This window comes from Ursus maritimus, unplaced genomic scaffold (assembly GCF_017311325.1).
Source record: "Ursus maritimus isolate PB19 unplaced genomic scaffold, ASM1731132v1 scaffold_1, whole genome shotgun sequence".
NCBI lineage: Eukaryota > Metazoa > Chordata > Mammalia > Carnivora > Ursidae > Ursus > Ursus maritimus.
The window spans coordinates 46723732-46746717 of record NW_024423343.1 but is presented as its reverse complement, the minus strand read 5'-3'; the positions used below and the strand labels follow the sequence as shown (position 1 = coordinate 46746717).

The following is a 22986-nucleotide window of genomic DNA, read 5'->3' as shown; positions in this document are numbered from 1 at the left end:
AAATGCTGAAAGGGAAACACCTGCAGCCAAGAATACTCCATCCAGTAAGGCTATGATTCAGAACAGAAGGAGAGATAAAGTGTTTCTCAGACAAACAAAAACTAAAGGAAGTCATGACTGCTAAACCTATAAGAAATATTAAAAAGGACTTTATGAGTGGAAAGGAAGACCTAAGTGAGAGTAGGAAAAGTAAAAAAACAAAACAAAACAAAACAGGCAAAAACAGTAACAATAAATATTTCTGTAAAAATTAGTCAAGGGATTCATTAAAAAAGGATGTAAAATATAACACCATATACCTAAAATATGGGAGGGAAAGGAGTGAAAAATGTATTTAAAGTTAAGCAACCATCAATTTAGTATACACTGCTCTATACATAAAATGTTATATGCAAACCTAATGGTAACCATAAATCAAAAACCAGTAATAGATATATAAAGATTTAAGAGAAAGGAATCCAAGTATATCACTAAAGAAAGCCAACAAATCATGAAAGAGAGCAAAAGAAGAAAGGATCAGAGAAAATCTTTTTTTATTTAATTTAATTTATTTATTTGACACAGAGAGAGAGAGCACAAGCAGGGGGAGCAGCAGGCAGAGGGAGAGGAAGAAGCAGGCTCCCCACTGAGCAGAGAGCCCAAGGCAGGGCTCAATCCCAGGACCCTGGGATCATGACCTGAGTCGAAGGCAGACACTTAACCTCCTGAGCCATCCAGGCACCCCAAGATCAGAGAAAATCTATAGAAACAACCACAAAACAATAAAAAAGTCATAATACGTATTTACCGATAATTACTTTGAATGTAACTGGACTAAATACTCCAATCAAAAGGCATAGGGTGTGAGAATTGATTAAAAAACCCATCTATATGCTGCCTACAAGAGACTCCAGACAAAAAGAAACCTGCAGATTGAAAGTGAGCGGATGGAGAAATATTTATCATGCAAATAGATGCCAAAAAAAAAAAAAAGCTGGGTAGCAATACTTATATCTGACAAAGAAGCCTTCAAAACAAAGATGTAACAAAAGACAAAGAAGAACCCTATATAATTATAAAGGGGACAATCCAACAAGAGGATGAAACAATTGTAAATATTTATGCATTCAACACAGAAGCACCCTAATACATAAAACAAATGTAAAAGAAAAATTTTGTTAATAACAAACATAAAAGAAATACTTGGTAGTAATACAATAATAGTAAGGGACTTTAATACCCCACTTACATTGATGGCAGATCATCCAAACAAAAAATCAACAAGGAAACAATCATTTTGGTTTTTTTTTTAAGAATTTATTTATTTATTTGACAGAGAGAGACAGAGAGAGAGGGAACACAAGCAAGGGGAGTGTGAGAGGGAGAAGCAGACTTCCCGCCGAGCAGGAAGCCCAGTGTGGGGCTAGATCCCAGGACTCTGGGATCATGACCTGAGCCAAAGGCAGACACTTAAGGACTGAGCCACCCAGGCGCCCCAGAAACAATCATTTTGAATAACACACGGACAAGATGGATTTAACAGACATATTCAGAACATTCCATCCTAAAACAGCAAAATACACATTCTTTTCAAGTGTACATGGAACATTTTCCAGAATAGATCACACATTAGGCCACAAAACAAGCCTCAACAAATTAAAAAAAAAAATTGGAGTAATACTGTGCATATTTTCTGACAACACTATGAAACTAGAAAGCAACCCCAAGAAAAAAATCTAGAAAGACCACAAAAACATGAAGATTAATTAATGTGCTATTAAATAATGAATGGGTCAACCAAGAAATCAAAGAAGAAATTAAAAAAAATTACATGGGAAACAAATGAAAATGAAAACACAATGGTCCAAAAGCTTTGAGATGAAGCAAAAATGGTTCTAAGAGGGAAGTTTGTAGCAACACAGGCCTACCTTAAGAAAGAAGGAAAATCTCAAACAACCTAACCTTACACCTAAAGGAGTTAGAAAAGAACAACAAACAAAATGTAAACCCAGGAGCACAACAGAAGGAAGGAAACAATAAAACTTAGAGCAGGGATACCTGGGTGGCTCAGCTGTTAAGCGTCTGCCTTTGGCTCAGGTCATGATCCCAGAGTCCTGGGATCTAGCCCCACACTGGGCTTCCTGCTCGGTGGGAAGTCTGCTTCTCCCTCTCACACTCCCCTTGCTTGTGTTCCCTCTCTCTGTCTCTCTCTGTCAAATAAATAAATAAAATCTTTAAAAAAAAACTTAGGAGCAGAAATAAATGATATAGAAGCAAAAATAAAACAAAACAAAAGAACATATCAAATGAATTCAGGAGGGATGGCTGGGTGGCTCAGTTGGTTAAGTGTCTGCCTTTGGCTCAGGTCATGATCCTGGGATCCTGGGCTCAAGTCCCACATCAGGCTCCTTGCTCACCAGGGAGACTGCTTCTCCTCTCCCTCTGCCTGCCGCTTCCCCCCTCCCCCGCTTGTGCTCTCTCTCCCACCCACTATGACAAATAAAAAATTAAAATATTAAAAAAAAATGAAATCAGGAGCTTGTTCTTTGAAAAGATCGACAAAATTCATAAGCCTCTAGCAAACAAAAAAAAAAAAAATAAGAGAAAGAGAGGATCCAAAGAAACAAAATTATTATGAAAGAGGAGAAATAACAATCAACACCACAGAAATACAAACAATTGTAACAGAATATTGTGGAAACATATGCCAACAAATTTGACAACTTAGAAGAAATTAATTCCTAGAAACATAACTTACCAAACTAAAGCAGGAAGAAATAGAAAAATTTGAACAGATCAATTGCCAGCAATGAAATTGAATCAGTAATTAAAAAAAAACAAACAAAAGTCCAAGACCAGAGAGCTTCACAGGCAAATTCTACTAAACATTTAAAGAGGAGTTAGTACCTGTTCTTCTCAAACTATTTCAAAAAAATATAAGAGGAAGGAAAAACTCCCAATTCATTCTATGAGGCCAGTATAACCCTGGTACCAAAACCAGATAAGGACACACACACACACACACACACACACACACACACACACACAGAACTGCAGGCAGATACCTCTCATGAATATAGATGCAAAAATATTCAACAAACTATAAGCAAACCAAATCCGATAATATGTTTAAAACATCATACACTATGATCAAGTGGGATTTATTGCCAGGATGCAAGGGTGGTTTAATATTCACAAAACAATCAACGTGATATGTCACATCAATAAGAGAAAGGATAAGAACCATATAATCATTTCAATGGATGCAGAAAAAGCATTTGACAAAGTACAACATACATTCATGATAAAAACCCTCTGCAAAGTAGGTCTAGAGGGAACATATCTCAGCATAATAAAGACCTTATATGAAAAACCCACTGTCAACATCATACTCAATGGTGAAAAACTGAGTTTTCCCCTATGGTCAGGAACAACACAAGGACTTCCATTCCCTTCTCTTTTATTCAACAATGTCCTAGAATTCCTAGCCATAGCAATTAGTCAAGAAAAGAAATAAGAGGTGTCCAAAATTGGTGAGAAAGAAGTAAAACTCTCATTGTTTGCAGATAGAAAACCCTCAAGGCTCCACCAAAAAATGACTAGAACTGATAAATGAATTCAGTAAAGTTGCAGGATACAAAACCAATGTACAGAAATATGTTGCATTCCTAAACACTAATAATGAAGCAGAAAATGAAATTTAGAAAACAATCCCATTTATAATTGCCTCAAAAACAATACTATATCTAGGAAAAAATTTACCCAAAGAGGTGAAAGACCTGTACTCTGAAAACTATGAAACACTGATGAAAAGAATTCAAAATAATGCAAAGAAATGGAAAAACATTCCATGATTGTGGGTTGAAAGAACAAATGTTAAAATATCTATACTACCCAAAGCAACCTACAAATTTAATGTAATCCCTAACAAAATACCAATAGCATTTTCTCAACAGAACTAGAACAATCCTAAAATTTATATGGAACCACAAAGACCTCAAATAGCCAAAACAATCTTGAAAAAGAAAAACAAAACTGGAGATAACACAATCCCAAATTTCAAGTTCTATTACAAAGTGCTGGTCATTAAAACAGTATGTTTCTGTCATAAAAATGCACACATATATCAATGGCATAGGACAGAAAACCCAAAAATAAACCCACAATTATACAATTGATTTATCTTTGACAAAGGAGGAATGAATATCCAATGGGGAAAAGACAGTGTCTTCAACAGACTGTGTTGGGGAAACTGGACAGCAACATGCAAAAAAAAAAAAAAAAAATCCAAAAAACAAACAAACAAAAAGGCACTTGACGACTTTCTTTCACCATACACAAAAATGAACTCAAAATGGATCGAAGTCCTAAATATGAGACCTGAAACCACAATTATCCTTGAAGAAAGCACAGGCAGTAATGTCTCTGACAACAGCCATAGCAACATTTTTCTAGATAGGTCTCCCGAGGCAAGGGAAATAAAAGCAAAAATAAAGTATTGGGACTACATCAAAATAAAAGGTTTCTGCACAGCCAAGGAAATAATCAAGAAAACTAAAAGGCAGCCTACTGAATGGGAGAAGATATTTTGCAAATGACATATCTGATAAAGGGTTAGTATGCAAAATACATAAAGAACTGATATAACTCAATACCCAAAAAACAAAAATTCAATTGAAAATGGGCAGAAGACATGAACATATATTCTCGAAAGAAGACACAGTTGGCCAACAGACACGTGAAAAAATGCTCAACATTACTCATCATCAGGGAAATGAAAATCAAAACCTCAGTGGAAATATCACCTCACCAAAAAAAAAAAAAGAAGAAAGAAAAAAAGAATATCACCTCACTGCTGTCAGAATGGCTAAAATCAAAAAAACAAGAAACAAGTGTTGGTGAGAATGTGGAAAAGAAAGGATTCTCTTGCACTGGTGGTGGGAACGAAAACTGGTGCAGCCATTGTGGAAGAATTTTGTAGGTTAACCAAAAAATTAAAATAAAACTACTCTATAGTCCAGGAATTGAACTACTGGGTATTTACCCAAAAAATACAAAAACACTAGTTCAAAGGGATACATGTACTCCTATGTTTATTGCAGCATTATTTACAATATCCAACTGTGGAAGCACACCAAGTGTCCATTGACAGGTGGATGGATAAAAAAGAGGTGATATATATATACACACACATACACATACACACAATGAAATATTATTCAGCCACAAAAAATGAATGAAATCTTGCCATTTGCAGTAAGATGAACAGGGGCACCTGGCTGGCTCAATCATTAGAGCATGCAACTCTTGATCGCAGGGTGATGAGTTCGAGCCCCATGTTGGTCTTAGAGCTTACTTAACAAAGAAAATAAAAAGAAAGAAAAAGAAAAAAAAGAAAGGAAAAGAAAAGAGAAAAAGAAAGAGAAAGAAAGAAAATAAAAAAGACCCGTGCAATAATATGAGTAGAGCTAGAGAGTATAATGCTGAGTGAAATAAATCAGCCAGAAAAAGACAAATGTATTATCTCACTCATATCTGGATTTTAAGAAACGAATGACCAAAGGGCCAGGAAAGAGACAGACAAACCAAGAAACAGACTCCTAACTATAGAGCACAAAAACTGATGGTTACCAGATGGGAGGTGGGTGCAGGAATGGGGGAAATATGGGATGGGGGTTAAAGAGTAAAGAGTACACTTATCATGATGAAATAAAATAAAATAAAATAAAATAAAATAAAATAAAATAAAATAAAATGATTTTTAAAATAAGCAAAAAAACAAAAACAAAAAACAAACCAAAACAACAACAACAATAACAACGAACAAACAAAAAACAAACCCAGAACAGACAAACTGAAAAAAGAAAACACATACACAGACCCAGAAGGATGTATGTTGAGAAAAGACCTAAGACCTTAAGGCTCTGTCTCAGGCTATTACCAAGTTTGAGTCCTGTTAATTAGTGAAAGGCTTCCACACCAATCTTCCAATACTGGGAGAGGTAGCTGTTTCTTCAAATGCCTAAATGTCAACATAAGTTCCTTATACAGGCAAAGAAACATGGAAATAGGTCCCATTTAAAGAAACCAAATAAATTTCCAGAAAATGGTCATGAAGAAGCGCACAAGTGGACATATACAACAGACTTTAAATTACTTTCTTAAATATGTTTGAAAGCTACATGAAAACACAAAGAACTAAAGAAAATCATGGGGAAAGTATATGAGCAACATGAGAATAAAAACAAAGAAATATAAATTATAAAAAAGAACCAGACAGGGGCGCCTGGGTGGCACAGTCATTAAGCGTCTGCCTTTGGTTCAGGTCATGATCCCGGCATTATGGGATCGAGCCCCACATCAGGCTCCTCCGCATAAATAAATAAATAAATAAATAAATAAAATCTTTAAAAAAAAAAAAAGAAACTGGTAAGGAGAGAGAAAATGATTAAAAAAAAAAAAGAAGAACCAGACAGAAATTCTGGAGCTGAAAAATGTAACTGAATTGAAAAATTCACTACATGGGTTTAAGAGCAGACTCAGGCAAAAGAGAACCTGAACACAAGTTGTTTGAAATTATTGAATCTGAGAAGTATAAAGAAGACAGATTAAAACATAAAAAATGAACAGAGCTTGAGGAACTTATGGTATACCATCAAACATATCAATATAGGTACTATGGGACTTCCAAAAGAAAGAAAGAAAGAAAGGGGGCGGGGAGATTATTTGAGGAAATAATAATTAAAACCTCCCCAAATTTGAAAGATGTCATGAATATACAAATACAACAAGCTTAATGAACTCCAAATAGCATACACAGAGACCACACCAAGACAGATTCAAATATAAGTGTCAAAAGCCAAAGATAAAAAGGGAATCTTGAAAGCAGCAAGAGAAAAATGACTGTCATGGTCACAAGAAATCCCCATAGAACATTCAGGTTAATTTTCAGAAGAAAGCTTGTTGGCCAGAAGGCAGTGGATGATATATTTAAAGGGCTGAAAGAAAGAACATCATCAAATGAGAATTCTATAACTAGCAAAAATACCCTTTGTAAGTGAAAGAGAAATCAAGACATTCTAAGACTAAAAAAAAAAAAACAAAACAGAGGAATTTTATTACCATCACACATGGTCTAGAAGAAATCCTAGAAGAAGTCCTTCAAGTTGAAAGTAAAAGATGCTAAACAATGACTCAAAGCCATATAAAAATAAAAAGTTCTCTAGTAAAGTTAAATACATTGACAAATATATAAAAACCAGTATTATAATTTTGGTTAATAACTATACTTTTATTTTCTACAGGATTGAAAGGACAAATACATAAGAAAAAAATTATAAACCAGTGGTGATGGGTACAAAATATAAGACATAATTTGGGTCAACAACAGCATGAAAGGAATGGGGATTAATCTATAAAGGAGTAGTTTTGTATGCAATTGAAGTTAAGTTGGTGTCAATTCAAGACATAATGTCATCATTTTAGGAGGTTATATATAATTTCTGTGTTAACAACAACAAAAATAGTATAGAATATTCCTAAAATAAAATGCAAAGGGAACCAACTATGTATCTGCAAAATATCCACTAACAAAAAGGAAAGCGGCAGTGAAGGAAATGAAGGATAAAAACATTATCAGAGATACAGGGAAAAAAAACCTAACAAAATGGCAAAAAAAGTGCTTCCTTATCAGTAATTTAGTATAAATGGAACAAACACTCCAATTAAAAAACAGAGATTAACAGAAGGGATTTTAAAAAACAGGATCCAACTACAAATAGTTCCCAACTTATAATGGTGCAACATATGATTTTTTTACTTTATGATAGTGCAAAAGTGATACCCATCCAGTGAACCTACTTTGAATTTTGAATTTTGACCTTTTCCTGGGCTAGCAATACACCGTATAATACTCTCTTGTGATGCTGGGCAGGAGCAGTGAGCCACAGCTCCCAGTCATCCACACAACCATAGGGATAAACAACCAATACATGAACAGTCATTCTGTACACATATAACCATTTGGCTTTTCACTTTCAGTAAATATTCAATAAATTACATGAAATACTTACGCTCTATTATAAAATAAGTTTTGTATTAGATGATTTTGTGCAAGTAGACTAGGCTAATCTATGGTGTTCAGTAATTAGGTGTATTAAATCCATTTTTGTTATATTTTCAAATTATAATGGGTTTATCAGGATGTAACCCTACCATAAATCAAAGAATATCTGTATATCCTGTCTTTAAGAAACTCACTTTAGATATAAGGACACACATAGGTTGAAAGTGAAAGGATAGGAAAAGATACCCTATGCAAACAGAAACCAAAAGCGAGCAGGGTTAGCTACACTAATATCAAGCAAAATAGACTCCAAGTGAAAAACAAGAGACAAAGAACATTATTATAATGACAAAAGGGTTCATTCACCAAGAAGACATAGCAATTATAAATACATATGAAACAAACCTAAAAGCTCCAAAATACACTAACAAAATTGAAGAGAGAAACAGTCAGCTCTAGCTCTCCAATAGTAATAGAGGTCTTCAATAAACTACTTTCAGTAGTGGATAGAACAACCAGATGGAATATCTGGAGGACTTAAACACCACTATAGATCAACTGAAACTAACAAACCAATACAGAACACTCCAACCAACAACAGCAGAATATTTTTCTCAAGTGTACATGGAATAGTCTCCAGGACAGACCATATGTAGATCACAAAACAAGTGTTCATAAATTCTAAAATATTAAAATCATACATAGCACCCTTTCCAAGCACAATGGAATGAAATTAGAATATGTAATACAACATATTTTCCAGAAGAAAAACTGGGAAAATTCAGATATGTAAAAGTTAAACAACATTTTCTAAACAACAAATGGGTCAAAGAACAAATCACAGAGGAAATTAGGAAATATTTGAGACAAATGAAAATATACTAAAACTTAAGGGATGCAGTGAAAGTAGTACTAAGAGGGAAATTTATAGCTGTAAATTCTTAATAAAGATCTTATAACAACAACTTACCTTTATACCTTAAATAACTAAAAGAAGAAAAACAAACTAAACTTAAAACTAGTATAAGGAAGGAAATAATAAAAAGCAGAGATAAAACACAAAATAGAAAAATAATATATAAAACCAATGAAACCTAGAGTTGGTTCTTCAAAAAAACCCAACAAAATGGACAAAATTATTGTAAGATTGCCTATGGAAAAAAGAAGAGACTCAAAAAACTGAAACTATAAATGAAAAAAAAAGATCTGTTACAACAGATCTTACAGAAATAAAAAGGATTAGAAGAAAGTACTATGAACAATTATATGCCAACAATTTGGATAACTCCGAGGAAATGGATAAATTCCCAGAAACACAGGACGACCAAAACTGAATCATGAAAAAAAGAGAAAATCTGAGCAGACTTATAACTAGTAAGGAGAATGAATCAGTAATCAAAAGCCTAACAAAGAAAATCCCAGGACCAGATGGTTTCACTGGTGAATTCTAGCAAACACTTAAGGGAGAATTAACATCAATCCTCCTCAAACTCTTCCAAAAAAACTGGATAGGAGGGAATATCTCCAAACTCATGAGGCCAGCATTACTTTGATACCAAAGCTAGAAAAAGGCACTACAAGAAAACTACAGATTAGTATCCCTGATGAATGTTGATGGAAAAATCTTCAGCAAATTACTGGCAAAAAGAATTCAACAGCACATTAAAATATTTTACTCCATGACTCAGGTGGGATTTGTCCCAGGAATACAAAGGAGGTTCAATGTATAAAAAATGTAATACAACATATTAAGATGAAGAAAACACACGCACATTCCCATCTAAATTAATGCAGAAAAACCATTTAACAACTCAACATCTTTTCAAAATAACAAAACTCAAAAAACTAGAAATAGAAATTAAATCAAAATAATAAAAACCATAAATGGAAAACCTATAACTAATATTGTACTCAGAGTAAAAGCCTGAAGAATTTTCCTCTAAGATCAGAAATAGTTGCCCACTCTTACCACTTCTATTCAACATACTGGAAGTCCTAGTCAGGGCAGTTAAACAAAAAATAAAAGGCATCTAAATTGTAAGATAAGAAGTACAATGACCTCTATTCACAGATAAGGTTATCTTATATGTAGAAAAGCCTAAAGATTCCATACAAAAAAGAATCAAAAATTTTAGCATAAATGAATTCATCCAAGTTATTGGATACAAAATCAACACAGAAAAATCGATTACATATTGCATGGAGCACTGGGTGTTATACGCAAACAATGAATCACGGAACACTACATCAAAAACTAAGGATGTACTGTATGATGACTAACATAACATAATAAAAAATTTAAAAAAAAAGAAAAAAGAAAAATCAATTGCATTTCTATACACTGACAATGAAGAATCTAAAGAGAAAAACTAAAACTACAAAACATTCCTGAAGGAAGCTGAAGGAGACAAAAATTAATGGAAAAATCACGTGAAGTGAAATAAGTTAGACTGAGAAAGAAAAAGTACTGTATGATTTTACTCATAAGTGGAATCTAAAAAATAATGAATAAACAAAAAGAAGAATCAGACCAATAAATATAATACAGAACAAACTGATGCTTGCCAAAGGAAGGGAGTAAAGATGAATGGGATATATAGACTTTCCGTTATGGAATGACTTAGTCATGGAAACAAAAGGCACAGCATAAGGAATATAATCAATAATATTATAATAGTGTTGTATGGGGCCAGATGGTAGCTACACTTGTGGTAAACATTGCATAATGAATGAACTTGTCAAATCACTAGGTTGTACACCTGAAACTAGTGTAACATTGTATGTCAACTATACTCAAATTAAAAAAAAATAATTAAAGGGGCACCTGGGTGTCTCAGTCGTTAAGCATCTGCCTTTGGCTCAGGGCGTGATCTGAGTCCTGGGATGGAGCCCCGCATCGGGCACCCTGCTCCGCTGGGTGCCTACTTCTTCCTCTCCCACTCCCCCTGTTTGTGTTCCCTCTCTCGCTGGCTGTCTCTCTCTCTGTCAAATAAATAAATAAAATCCTTAAAAAAAATTTAAAAATTCATAGATTGGAAGATTTATTATTGTTAAGATGTCAATGATTACACAAAGTATTCTACAGATTAGTATTTTTACAGAATTACATTTGATGGCATTTTTTGCATGTAGAAAAAATTCATTCTAAAATTTGTACGGTCTCTCAAGGGACTCCTAATAACTAAAACAATGTTGACAAAGAAGAAGAAAGTTAGATTTACTAATTTTAAAACTTACTGCAAAGAAACAGTGACGAAAACAGTATGGTACTAACATAAAGACAGATAAAATAAATAAATAAAATAAAAGGCCTGTAAATAAATCTCTCATATATGGCCAAATGATTTTTGATAAGCATGCCAAGTTCATTTAATGGGAAAAGAACATTCTCAACAATGGTGTTGGGAAAACCAATAATCACACACACACAAAATGGAAGTCAGACACTTATCTTATACCATATATAAAAATTGACTCAAAACGGATCAAAGATCCAAGTAAAACTGTAGACCTCTTATAAGAAGAGAAAGACAATCATCATATGGTTTCATTCATTTGTGGAACGTAAGGAATAACAGGGAGATCGGTAGGAGAAGGAAGGGAAGAATGTAGGGGGGGTAAACAGAAGGGGGAATGAACCACGAGAGACTATGGACTCTGGGAAAAAATCTGAGGGTTTTGGAGAGGCGGGGGGGTGGGGAGGGCTAGCCCGGTGATGGGTTAGCATAGGAGGGCACGTATTGCATCGAGCACTGGGTGTTATACGCAAACAATGAATCATGGAACACTACTCAAAAACTAATGATGTACCGTATGGTGACTAAACACAATAAAAAATTTTAAAAAAGAAGAAGAAGAAAACATGGGGGAAGGGGCGCCTGGGTGGCTCAGTCAGTTAAGCATCAGACTCTTGATTTCGGCTCAGGTCTTGATCTCAGGTTGTGAGACTGAGCTCTGACTGAGCTCAGTGGGAAGTCTGCTTAGGATTCTCTCTTTCCCTCTCTGCCCCCCCCCCAAGCTCACACATGTGTTCTCTCTCTAAAACAAGAAAAAATACACATGAGGAACATGGCATTGGATTTGGCAATAACTTCTTGGATATGACACTAAACGCATAAGCAACAACAACAAAAATTACATAACTGGACTTCACCAAAATTAAAATCTTTTGGCTTCAAAGGACAGAGTGAAAAGAATGGGAGAAAATACTTGCAAATCATATATCTGATAAGAGGTTACTACCCAGAATATATAAAGAACTCTTATAACTCAATAACAACAAAAAAATCAAACAACCTGATTAAAAATTGAGCAAAAGACTTGAATAGATATTTCTTCAAAGATATACAAATGGGCAATAAGTACGTGAAAAGATACTCAACATCACTAATCATTAGGGAAATGCGAATCAAAATCACAGTAAAATGCTATTTCATATCCATTAGGATAGCTGTTGTCAAAATAGAAAACAAAACCAAACAAAAACAGAAAATAACAAGTGTTGGCAAGAAAGTGAAGAAATTGTGATCTTTGTACATTGCTGTTGGGTATTTAAAATGAAATAAAATGGTACCGTTGCTGTGGGAAACAGTATGACAGTTTAAAAAAACAGAGTTACCATATGATCCAGCAATTACACTTCTGGATATATACCCAAAAGAATTGAAAACAGTCACTCAGATATTCATACACTCATATTCACAAGCAGCATTATTAGCAAAGCGAAATCCTGGAAGCAACTCAAGAGTCACTGATAGATGAATGGTTAAGCAAAATGTGATATATACATTCAACAGAATATTATTAAGCCTTAAAAAGGAAATTCTCACACATGCTACATGTATGAACCTTGAAGACATTATGCTAAATGAAATAAGTCAGTCTCAAAAGGACTAATATTACATGATTCCACTTATGTAAGATACCTCACGTAGTCAAATCATGGAAGCAGAAAGTGAAATAGTGGTCCCTGGGAACAGAGAGAGAGAGTAATATGGTGTTAATATTTAACAGATACAGAGTGTCAGCTGGGGAAGATGAAAAAGTTCTGGAGAATAGATAGTGGTGATGGTTGCACAACAGTGAGAATGTACTCAAGCACAGAACTGTACACTTAAAAAGGTTAAGGTGGCAAATTTCATGTTATGTATATTTAACCAAAATTTTAAAAGTGAAAAAAATGTCAATTTAAAAATGATCTTCATTTGATTTGAAAACTCGCTGGTAAATTATTCCAGGTTTACTTCCATATGAAGAACAGCTGACAGATTGTTCTTTTGCTTAACCAGTAATTTCTTCATTCAATAAATACACAAAAAATGAAATGTTTTCTTTCTTTTGTTTTAGTGAGACTGAAGATTTTACCCCAGATTCAAGTGACAAATTATTAGAAGGTTGGATTTATAATTTTTCTTAAATTAGAAAGCGTTCGAAAGGAGACTGCTTTACTGCTTTAATGAACTTTTCAGTTACTGCTTTTTGTTTGTTTACTGCTTTGTTTACTGCTTTGATCAATTTTTCAGACCTGAGGTTGATACTTTTTTTCCTGTGAATTTACTTATTATTTGGAAAATAATCCAGTACTATATCACTCAGGTGTTAAAATGAGCCAACTAGTTTCCCTTTGTTGAATTGCTATCAAGATTTTACTAATGATTTTGATCAAGAAAATGGTATGACATTATGAATTCACATTTACCATGCTCCTGTGAAAAATATTCATAAAATAAGGATGCATCACACAATAGCTTTTATCTGAGCCAGAGCCCATCATGCTAGGATTTAATGATTTCTTACCCTTCCTTTGTGCTTAGTCCTACCAAAATGTACAAAAAGTGTGTGTGGGGGGGAGAGAGTTTTTAGAGCTAAATTTGCTCACATTAATATCTGACTAGTATGGTCTTCATTATTTTTAAAAATCTCTATTAGTACCTACTCCTTAGAACATTTATGAAAACTTTTTGGTTCTCTATTTTTTGAAATCTCAGAGGATCAATGTGGTTCCAACAATGATCATACGTACAAGAAGTAGAGTGTCATGTTTACTGTAAAGTGGCCTTAAAACTCAAACCACAGGTTTACTGTTGGCTAATTCAAACACACAACCCACTCAAGGAATTACTTTAAAAACATATTCTCTCAACTTGGAAGGGAAATTATTTTCATTAAGATGATTCCTAGAATAGCAATAAATATGCCAGAATTATATGAACAAACCATAATCAGAATATGTCACAACAATCAGTGATCATACCTGTAGTGTGGAATCATAGGCTGCTAGAGTCAGACAAAAACCATTTAATATAAACCCCCTTGTGTTTACATGAGGAAACAAGCTCAGGATGACGAAGCAATTCTGCCAAGGTTACTCTGAGTCAGAGGCAGAGCCGATTCTGGATCCTAAGTCTCCCGACCATAAATGCAGTGTGGTGTTTGTTGTTGTTGTTGTTGTTTTCCAATTTTGTTGCAATGATCATGCTTAATTCTTACATCTTTCAGTAGTATTTCACCTGCCCAATTCAATCATCATTCATTCATTCATTCATTCATTCAAATATTTACTGAGCATTTCCTTTGTTCTAGAACCCCACGTGTGAACAAAACTGACCTTTAGCTCATAGAATTTACACTGTAACCTGGGGTGGGCATCAAAGGGTAAGGACATAAACAAGATATTGATAAATATTCCCCATCTCATCTGGGACAAAATCCGAAGAAACTACAATAGCTTGCAAACCCCTATATCATCTGGATATCACCCCTCCCCCATTACCTCTCTAACTTCCTCCTCTGTTTCTCTTTCTGGCTCTCTGCTCCAGCCTCATGGACCTTACTATTCCTTAAACATTCCAGGCATTCAGGGCCTTTGCTCTTGCTAATCCCTGTGTAGAGCTCTTCCCCCTACATCTGCATTGCTCATCCCTCACCTTCAGGTCTTTGCTCAAATTTCACCTTCTCAGTGAGGTCTTCTTTGACAATACTCTGAAACTGTAGCCTCAGTCCCACCATGGCATTAACTATTCCACTTCATTGCTTATTTTTCTCACTGGCACTTATATCTGACAGACCGTTAATTATTTTTTCACTATCTCCTTCTAGAGCGTAAGCTCCTTGATGATCACAGCTGTAATCCCAAGAACCTAAAATAGGCATATAGTAGGAAGAGCATTTAGTAAAATAAGAGGGACAATAGGACATTGATCCAAAGGATAATGCAGAGAATGACCACTTGTGTTGGCCCTTGATGATTACATTTCTATAAAAATGCACAATATTTTTATATAAGATATCTCATTGCATCCTTTTGTGAGACAGGCAGGGAGGATAGTCTCATTCACATTCTACATAATGAGGAAACAGAGTCAAATAAGTTAGATTCAATTTGCCAATGTTCACACAGCTCTAAGAAGTGAAGCTAAGACTCAAACTCAGATTTTCTGCCTCCCTAGTGGTGGGGCTTTGTAAAAATATTCTCATCATTTCTAACTCCTTAGGCTAAATTTGTTTTATAGGCATACTAATCTCCCCTGCAACTTAAGCAGCTTTTGGTTCTGTAGCAATTCCTCCAGATTTCTTCTTGGTATTGCCTCAAATTTCTCCTGTTTCTCATTCAAATTGTTTCATAAGACCAGCACTTTCCTGTTTGTTCTAATTATCTGATTTTAATTAGCTACGTACAATGAGTGTTAGAGCTGGAAGGCCCCTAGGAATCATCTATAAGGTAATCTCTCATTTTACACGTAAACAAATAGGCCTATAGAGATTGAGTAATTGTGCATAAACATGTGGCTATTAAGTTACAGAGGCTGACTCTCCTACCAAATCATATTTGATCTTTCATAATTCCTAAAGGAAGGTCTAACACACACCCCAGAATTCTAGGGCTCTTACCTATTTCAGTTTTATTCCCATTGTTTATACACTGAAAGTAATAATAATTTCTAGAATTCTTTCTAAATTCTAGAACTTTCTGGTGAAAAATGGTAAGACCGGGTTTGTCTCAGTACTATTCATGCCTCCAAAAAAATACACTATTTTTCCTGTTTTTCTCCTCCCCAACAGGAAGTTCTCAGGAGAAAACACCAGAGAATTCAAACAGTGTTAAGGTAAATATTTTTCAATAAACTGTAATTGGTATACATGGGGTCCAGTTGAATATAGCCCAGTTTTCAAGGTCAAGTCAGGGCTTGGGTGGTATGATTCGAGGAACATCAGGAAGCATACCCCTGTTTACAATTTCTTCAGCGGGCTGAGACCTGTCCATGGTACTGGAGCAATGCCCTAATCAAAATTCTCATTTTACAGTTAAATTATTCCTTGCTTAAGTACACAGAATAAGCCCCTGTTCTTCACTAGCACCTAACTACAATCCCATTCCTAAACTCTGTTACTGCAGTCTCTGAAGAAAACCCTACAGGGAGTCACTTGGCCCTATATAGGACAGGTAGACCCAGGTGAGGAATTTTGAGGAGGCAGGGAGGGAATAGCAGCTTCAAAAACAGACGAAACTGGCTTGCAGGAAATTAGTGCAGATTCCATCTATTTTTCTGTATTCCTAAGGACTGATTGTTTAAAGGCAGCTTTCCAAAAGGCCCAGCTACTCTCCACCATAAACTCAGGAAATTTCCTCTTCCTTAATCCTTTTTAGGAGTTTCCAATGAGGGCTGAAGTACAGATACTCTTCTGTTTTTATCACTTTGTTTCTTGGCTCAATTGAATACCACTTCTAAAATTGAGTTTCCCCAACACCATGCATACATAATCCATCAATTTTCCAACCCCTTCTCATTATCAGAGTAGTTTTCAGAACCAAATCTTACAATTCTTACTCGTACCAAACCCTTAAGATGCAGGGCTAGTTTCTCATTCAACCTAATCCTCATTTATGAATATAAACATCTATGTGACAACCTCAGGCTTCAAATAGACCATACTTTCCAAGTAAAATCATATGGAAATAATGGGGAGAAAGAGAATCTCTAGGCTGATGAGCTGATTACAGACTATTCCCTGTGCCAGGCTGACTCCCTGGCTAATCTGGACCCTTTTGGCTCTTTGCCCTTCCTCTCACTTGCAGTTTTTCTCATAGTGAAACATGCTTGAAATTGGTATATCCAATTCAGTTCAAAGTAAGGTGGAGGAAGCACATCCCACCCCATCTTTCTCTTTTTACAACTAAAAAAGCTGGACAACTACTGAGGATGCCAAAAAATAAACAATAGCAGGAGTTTGAGGATGGAAATAAAAACTCAAAGAATCACCAATACAATCATGAGTTTTTCTGCTGCCCCCCCCCCCCGCCCCGCCGCATATCTCCTAGTTTAGACCCAGAGCAGTTCAAATCCTGGAATTACATAGAAAGAATAGGCAGAATAAATCTTCAGGAGAAACCATTGCTCTCTTACCAGAATTAGGAAGAAGTTCCTGTGGACTGGGAAGTAGAAGCACCTCACTTTTTCCCCACTTTTCCCACCTCTCTTGGTTCTGCCTCACGGCAAGTTTCAGACATGAAGCTACACAGCAATGGCAGCAGAGGTTGCTGAGGCACTTAAAATTCAGAGAAAATCCTTCCCTCTGATCAGAAGAATTAGAAATAGGTCTCCAGTAACCTGAAGATATTAGAAGGAAATCTGCTACTTTTTCTCTGCTTTGTCATTTCACCCTAGACCTGGATGCAGTTATGGGATGTGTGAGACAGCACACAGGGAGGGTAGCCACAGCATTTAGCTGTAGAACAAGAAAAGGGGACTTCTGAGTGTTAGAGATACAAAAAAAAAAAAAAAGTCACAGAGGATCATCAAAAAAGGATCCCCTATAAATGTTTCTGAAAAGTCTCTCCTGAGCTGTACATGTATGGAACTGACCTGAACTTGTATAAACAAAAGGCTTTGAGAACTTGAACTATAGCTTTAATAGTGGTACATACACAGGGATACAGAAAGTATTGCCAGGATTTTGGAAATTGAATTTACATTGGAAACACAGCCATAGAAGGCAGAGTAGGATGTGTGGTCTGAATCTAAGCGGGGTAATTACCTACTTAGCAAACAAACAAAAAACTCAGCCATCTACAGAGGATTCTAACAGTTCTTGGAACCTCATAAATTATTTAAAATGCCAAAGACAGAATCAAAAATTACTCAACATGTAAAGAAATAAGACAATGTCTACAACTTTAAGGGAAAGGACAAGAGATGCCAAATCCAATGCAGCCAAGATTTTGGAATTTTCAGACAAAAACCTAAAGCAGTGATTATAACAGTGTTCCATGAAGAAATGGCAAATACTCTTAAACCTAATGCAAAGATAGATGTTTCCAGCAGAACTTACATGTACTTACTCATCTCAGACACTTGGTAGCATCTGCCCTCTGCTTTTAGATTAGGGATTCTCAAGCCAGTCTCACACATATGGGCATTTTTAAAAAAGATATCATATATTCTCCACCCTCAGAAATTAAAATTCAATTGGAGGTGTGGGACCCAGGGATTCATAGATTCATTTTTTTTTTAATTCCACATATAACTATTGTGCAGCCAATACTGAGAATCACTGCTTTAGATAGTCTTGGCTCCATTTTATTCCTCAGCTATCCAGAAATATATTAATAAATAAGCTGCCTCAAGTCCTCTTGGAAGAACTATGATAAAACTCTTATAATACCTGGTGGTCTTTACAGAATCTATACATAACACATTTTATGTTTCATGTATTTAGGCCTTCTTTCATTTCTCTTCATTGATTTCCTTATTTAATAACTAACATTATAAAATATACACAATGAAGCCCAGCAACCTATCCCAGTCTATTTTATACATTTCTGAGAAGACTGCTGCTTCTGGATTCAAAGAGGTGATACAGGCCTACAGAGTAAAGCTAGTATCTGAGCCATATTCCCTACCTGACCAGGTCCACATAGCCACTTTATTGCTCCAGGCCCCAAAATGCCTAAGATTTCCATAACAGGAAATTGGAGTTACAGAGTGAACATCCATTTTCCTTCCCCACTTACCATTATCTCTGGCATCAGAAAAGAATTTATAATTTGTTACTTATTTGAATTCACCCAAAAGAGGGAGGGGGCAGACAGAGCTGGTATTTCTTGTGACTTAAAATGTCTGATCATCATTTAATGGTAGCTAAGGTCCACATCTATGACAAGGGTCAATCCTAAGTGCTATAATTGGCGAAAATCATGAGCCTAAGTCTCAGAGAATAATTCTGAGATGGCAGAGCACAGATACTATTTATGTAAGGTGTTACAATGGTTATACTACATCTTTTGGGGATTTCTAGGTATCTCTAGTGTGTAGTGTCCAATAAAACATTAACTATGTACTTTGCTTTGTTTTGGCAGCTTATCACCATCTTTGAAGGAAACAAGAATATTACCGGCAGTGTGTATTCCTCAAAAGAATTCATTTCAGGTACAAAATATAATATCCTTTACCATTCCTCCTGGAATGACTGGCTCCTCCCTTGCAGTACTAACACCCGAGATTGAGTACTGAGATTGAAATAATATACTTAACTATATATACGTATGTGTGTACAGCCATTTGCAGTTCATTATGTAGTTCTTTTACTTTAACCTCAAACCTAGTAATAAATAATGGAACTAACATATATTAGGTACCAGATATCTCCATTTTATTAAAGAGGAAAGTGAGAGTCATTGAAGAGGAAAGCAAGAGTAGGTTACTCAAGGTCACCCCAAAGCTAATAAGCTGCAGAGCTGGGATTCAAACACATATCTGCCCAACTTCAAAGCTTAAACTCCTTCAATATGACCATAATTCATATACTCAAATGCCCACAGGAGCCAGACAGTTACAATAAACAAGATCAGTAGATTGATCAGGGGTCTGTGGTCTACTGGAGATGGCATGTCCCATCTAAAGGAGGGAGCTGATACATTTAATCACTGACATACTGGGTTGTTGCTAGGTCTTCCAGTTCAAGTCTTAACATTTTTCAAAAGAAGTTGGAGATGAAAGTTTTATGTGAAAATTCCTGACTTTTAAATTTTATCAAATAATTCAAAGCTTTTGTGAAACGTTTTGTGGACCAAACTAAACTTGTCTTTTTCCCCTATACCATACTACTCTCTGTCTGTCAATCATAAAGCCCTAATTTAGAAAAGAGAAAATGGAGGTAACAACTGCCTGAGTTTACACAGTCAACAAATGGAGAGGTTTTAGGGTCCAAAAACAGATCTTCTGACTTTGATCCTTCATTTTTGCTTCCCTCCATAATGTGGTTCCATATTGTTGCCACTGCATCCCAGAATGAGCCCCATATTAATGAATGACCAAAGACAGTCTATGTTTTGCTATGAAAAGAACTATTAAAAGACAAACACAGGGTTCACTACTGTCTCTAGGGATGAGCTTCATGTACGTTATTAACCTATGATACTAGCCACCCACTGGTCTTGAACAAGATACAAGGAATCTAGAATGGATGCATATTTGAGGCAGTATCCTCAGTGTGTTTCCAGGAACTGCTTTGCATTAGAATTACCCAGTGTATTTTTTTAACAATGCAGATTCCTGGACCCTCTCTAGACTGCCTAAGTTAATATCTCTGAGTAATGGTGCCCAGGAATCTGAATTTTTAATAAGACACCAATTTTTAAGAATGGAAGCTCTTTAACCTCTCCAATGAGAATTTCAGAAGTCTTATGACAATGCTGTCAGTAAAAAATTTATCTTACTTTTTCAGAATGTACATCTTTCTCTTTCATCCATGCTTTTGCGTCTTATCTGCTGCAGATTTTGGCTGTTTCCTTTTAAATTCTTAGGGCATTTTTAAAAATAACAGCACAGTTAAAAACCTAAATATGCTATTTGTTGTTCATGGTTAAATTTACTGTAGGCTTTCTTAGCTTTAATCATAGAATATTATCTTGCTAGAAGATACAACTCTAGGTAACTGCAAGAGGTATAATCATGAACTTTGGCATGTACTGGAATTAAGAAAATATCGGTTTTTACCGTCATGTGTGTTTTTCCACTCTGTCATACAGTTTCAAAAAAGTACATAAATGTTCACTTTTGTCTTTATATGTTTACATGTAGAAATATCATTTCGTGATAATTAAAATATGATATTCTTTAAGAGCCCATACACTGAATAAGTCATGTAGAAAAATGAATCCAAATGACAACTCTTTTATTATCTATACAGTCTTATCTCACATAACAGAAAAATCACTTGAAGTTAGCCAACTGAAAATTCACCCAAAGTAGGTGAGAAATTATAGCAATTTTACTGCACTTGTACTTTGACTTAAGTACTCTAAAATAGATATCCTTACTGTAGAGAGTTGAAAGTAACTTTCCCATGTGAGTTTAGCTCATCAGGCATTTTCCAAGAGTGTTCTGCTAGATAAAGAAAGACATTCTTCGCACACTTGACTAAAGAAACATCAGAATGCAGTAGGTATAATGATGCCATGAGAGTCACAAAGCTGGACCCTGTTCCCAGTGTGGCCATTTTCTAGTCATATGACCTTAAGCAAGGTATTTGACCTTGCCAAGATTCAGTATTCAAAAATGGAGATATTGTTCTTCCTATTTCTCTCAGAATAGTGTTAGAAGGATCATAAGAGTCTTTGTGAATGTTTTTTAAATCCCATAAGGTGTCTTATAAATGTCTCTTTCTGAATTCTAAATCATCAATGCTTCTCTCAATTAGAATGTCTAATAAATATCCATATTACTTTTTTGCTTTCTCCATAGAAACTCTCAAGCCTAGTATGTCCAAACAAGGATCTAAAATGCTGGCAAAGGTATCTTCAGCTCTCTCAAAGGTGTTTTCTCGAACTAACACCAATATTTCCAAATCTTCCTCACCACCTCACCAGGATGAACAATGAAGCTTTTATACCTGATATATCTATGCTTACTTCCCTTAGAAAATAAAGTGGTTTTTAAAGCATAATATATTGTCCTATGAGATGATTTTTATAATATTGAGCAAAATTTTAAGAGCAAAAGAAAGTGCAGTAGAAATATGAGTAAGAGAAAGGTTTGATGAATGCTTTTGATAAGCATTTTGGTATGAAATGAGGCAGAATGTTAGTACTGCCTGCATGTCATAAGGATAAAGAGACAAAAGTGTACACAGTAATCAGTCAGCACTTAAGCAACCACCAAAAAACGTCCTTGGATGTTTCCTGTTAAATTTTTAGAGGGTATTTTCACCAAAATAGTTAGCAAATTGAGATGACACTCAAATGAATCTAAAACACAACTATGAAACTGATTGGTTCACTGTTAAAGGTGTATTTGGAGGTTCAAATAGAAGGATACCAGATACAACAAATCAGTCTTTCCCATCTGCAGATGTTTCATCAGTTTACAAAATATCTCCTGAGCAAAAAGATCCAACTATAGATAAAGCAACATTTAGAAGAAATTAATTACTGTGGATAAAATGCATAAAATGACTCCTGTCACTTCAAAAAAAAAAAACTTTTCAGTAAAGACAAATGTATTTTGTGGATAAATTACCATCAATAAATAAATTGTTAGCGGTCATTAAATCCTTTATATAAACATTTTCTCATGAATATAAAGGCTCTATTTGTAAGAACATAGAAAGAAATGAAAATTTAACAAGAGAAATAGTACAGTGATAAAGGAAACTTTTCAAAATCAGTTAATGTGCTACGTTGTGATATGGATCCAACTTCAGCATGTTTGCCACTGGAATCCAAGGATCTTGTTTAAAAGATCCAAAACAGCAGAGTGTCAGTCATCATCACTATCTACCCTAATGCTGATTCATGAATTTTTAGAGAATGTGACATCTTCTCTTGCATCTAAAATTTTCTTGATAGCAGCCAGTGCTAAAGAGGAAACATTTGAGAAAATTTTGTTTTACAGAATTAGATTTTAATAAAGTTAGTGAGGTAATGACAGGAAGCTCCAGAGAAA

General features: G+C 35.1%; 1 protein-coding gene across 1 annotated transcript in view; it reads left to right on the top strand.

Moving 5' to 3' along the window:
• Positions 1 to 21923, top strand: part of FSIP2 (fibrous sheath interacting protein 2) — a 93011-nt gene extending 71088 nt beyond the window's left edge. The window contains exons 19-22 of the mRNA XM_040636584.1: positions 13391 to 13437; positions 16106 to 16149; positions 19401 to 19470; positions 21787 to 21923. Of these exons, the coding sequence (XP_040492518.1) occupies positions 13391 to 13437; positions 16106 to 16149; positions 19401 to 19470; positions 21787 to 21923 (298 nt within the window). The remainder of the gene's footprint in view (positions 1 to 13390; positions 13438 to 16105; positions 16150 to 19400; positions 19471 to 21786) is intronic.
• Positions 21924 to 22986: the final 1063 nt, after the last annotated feature.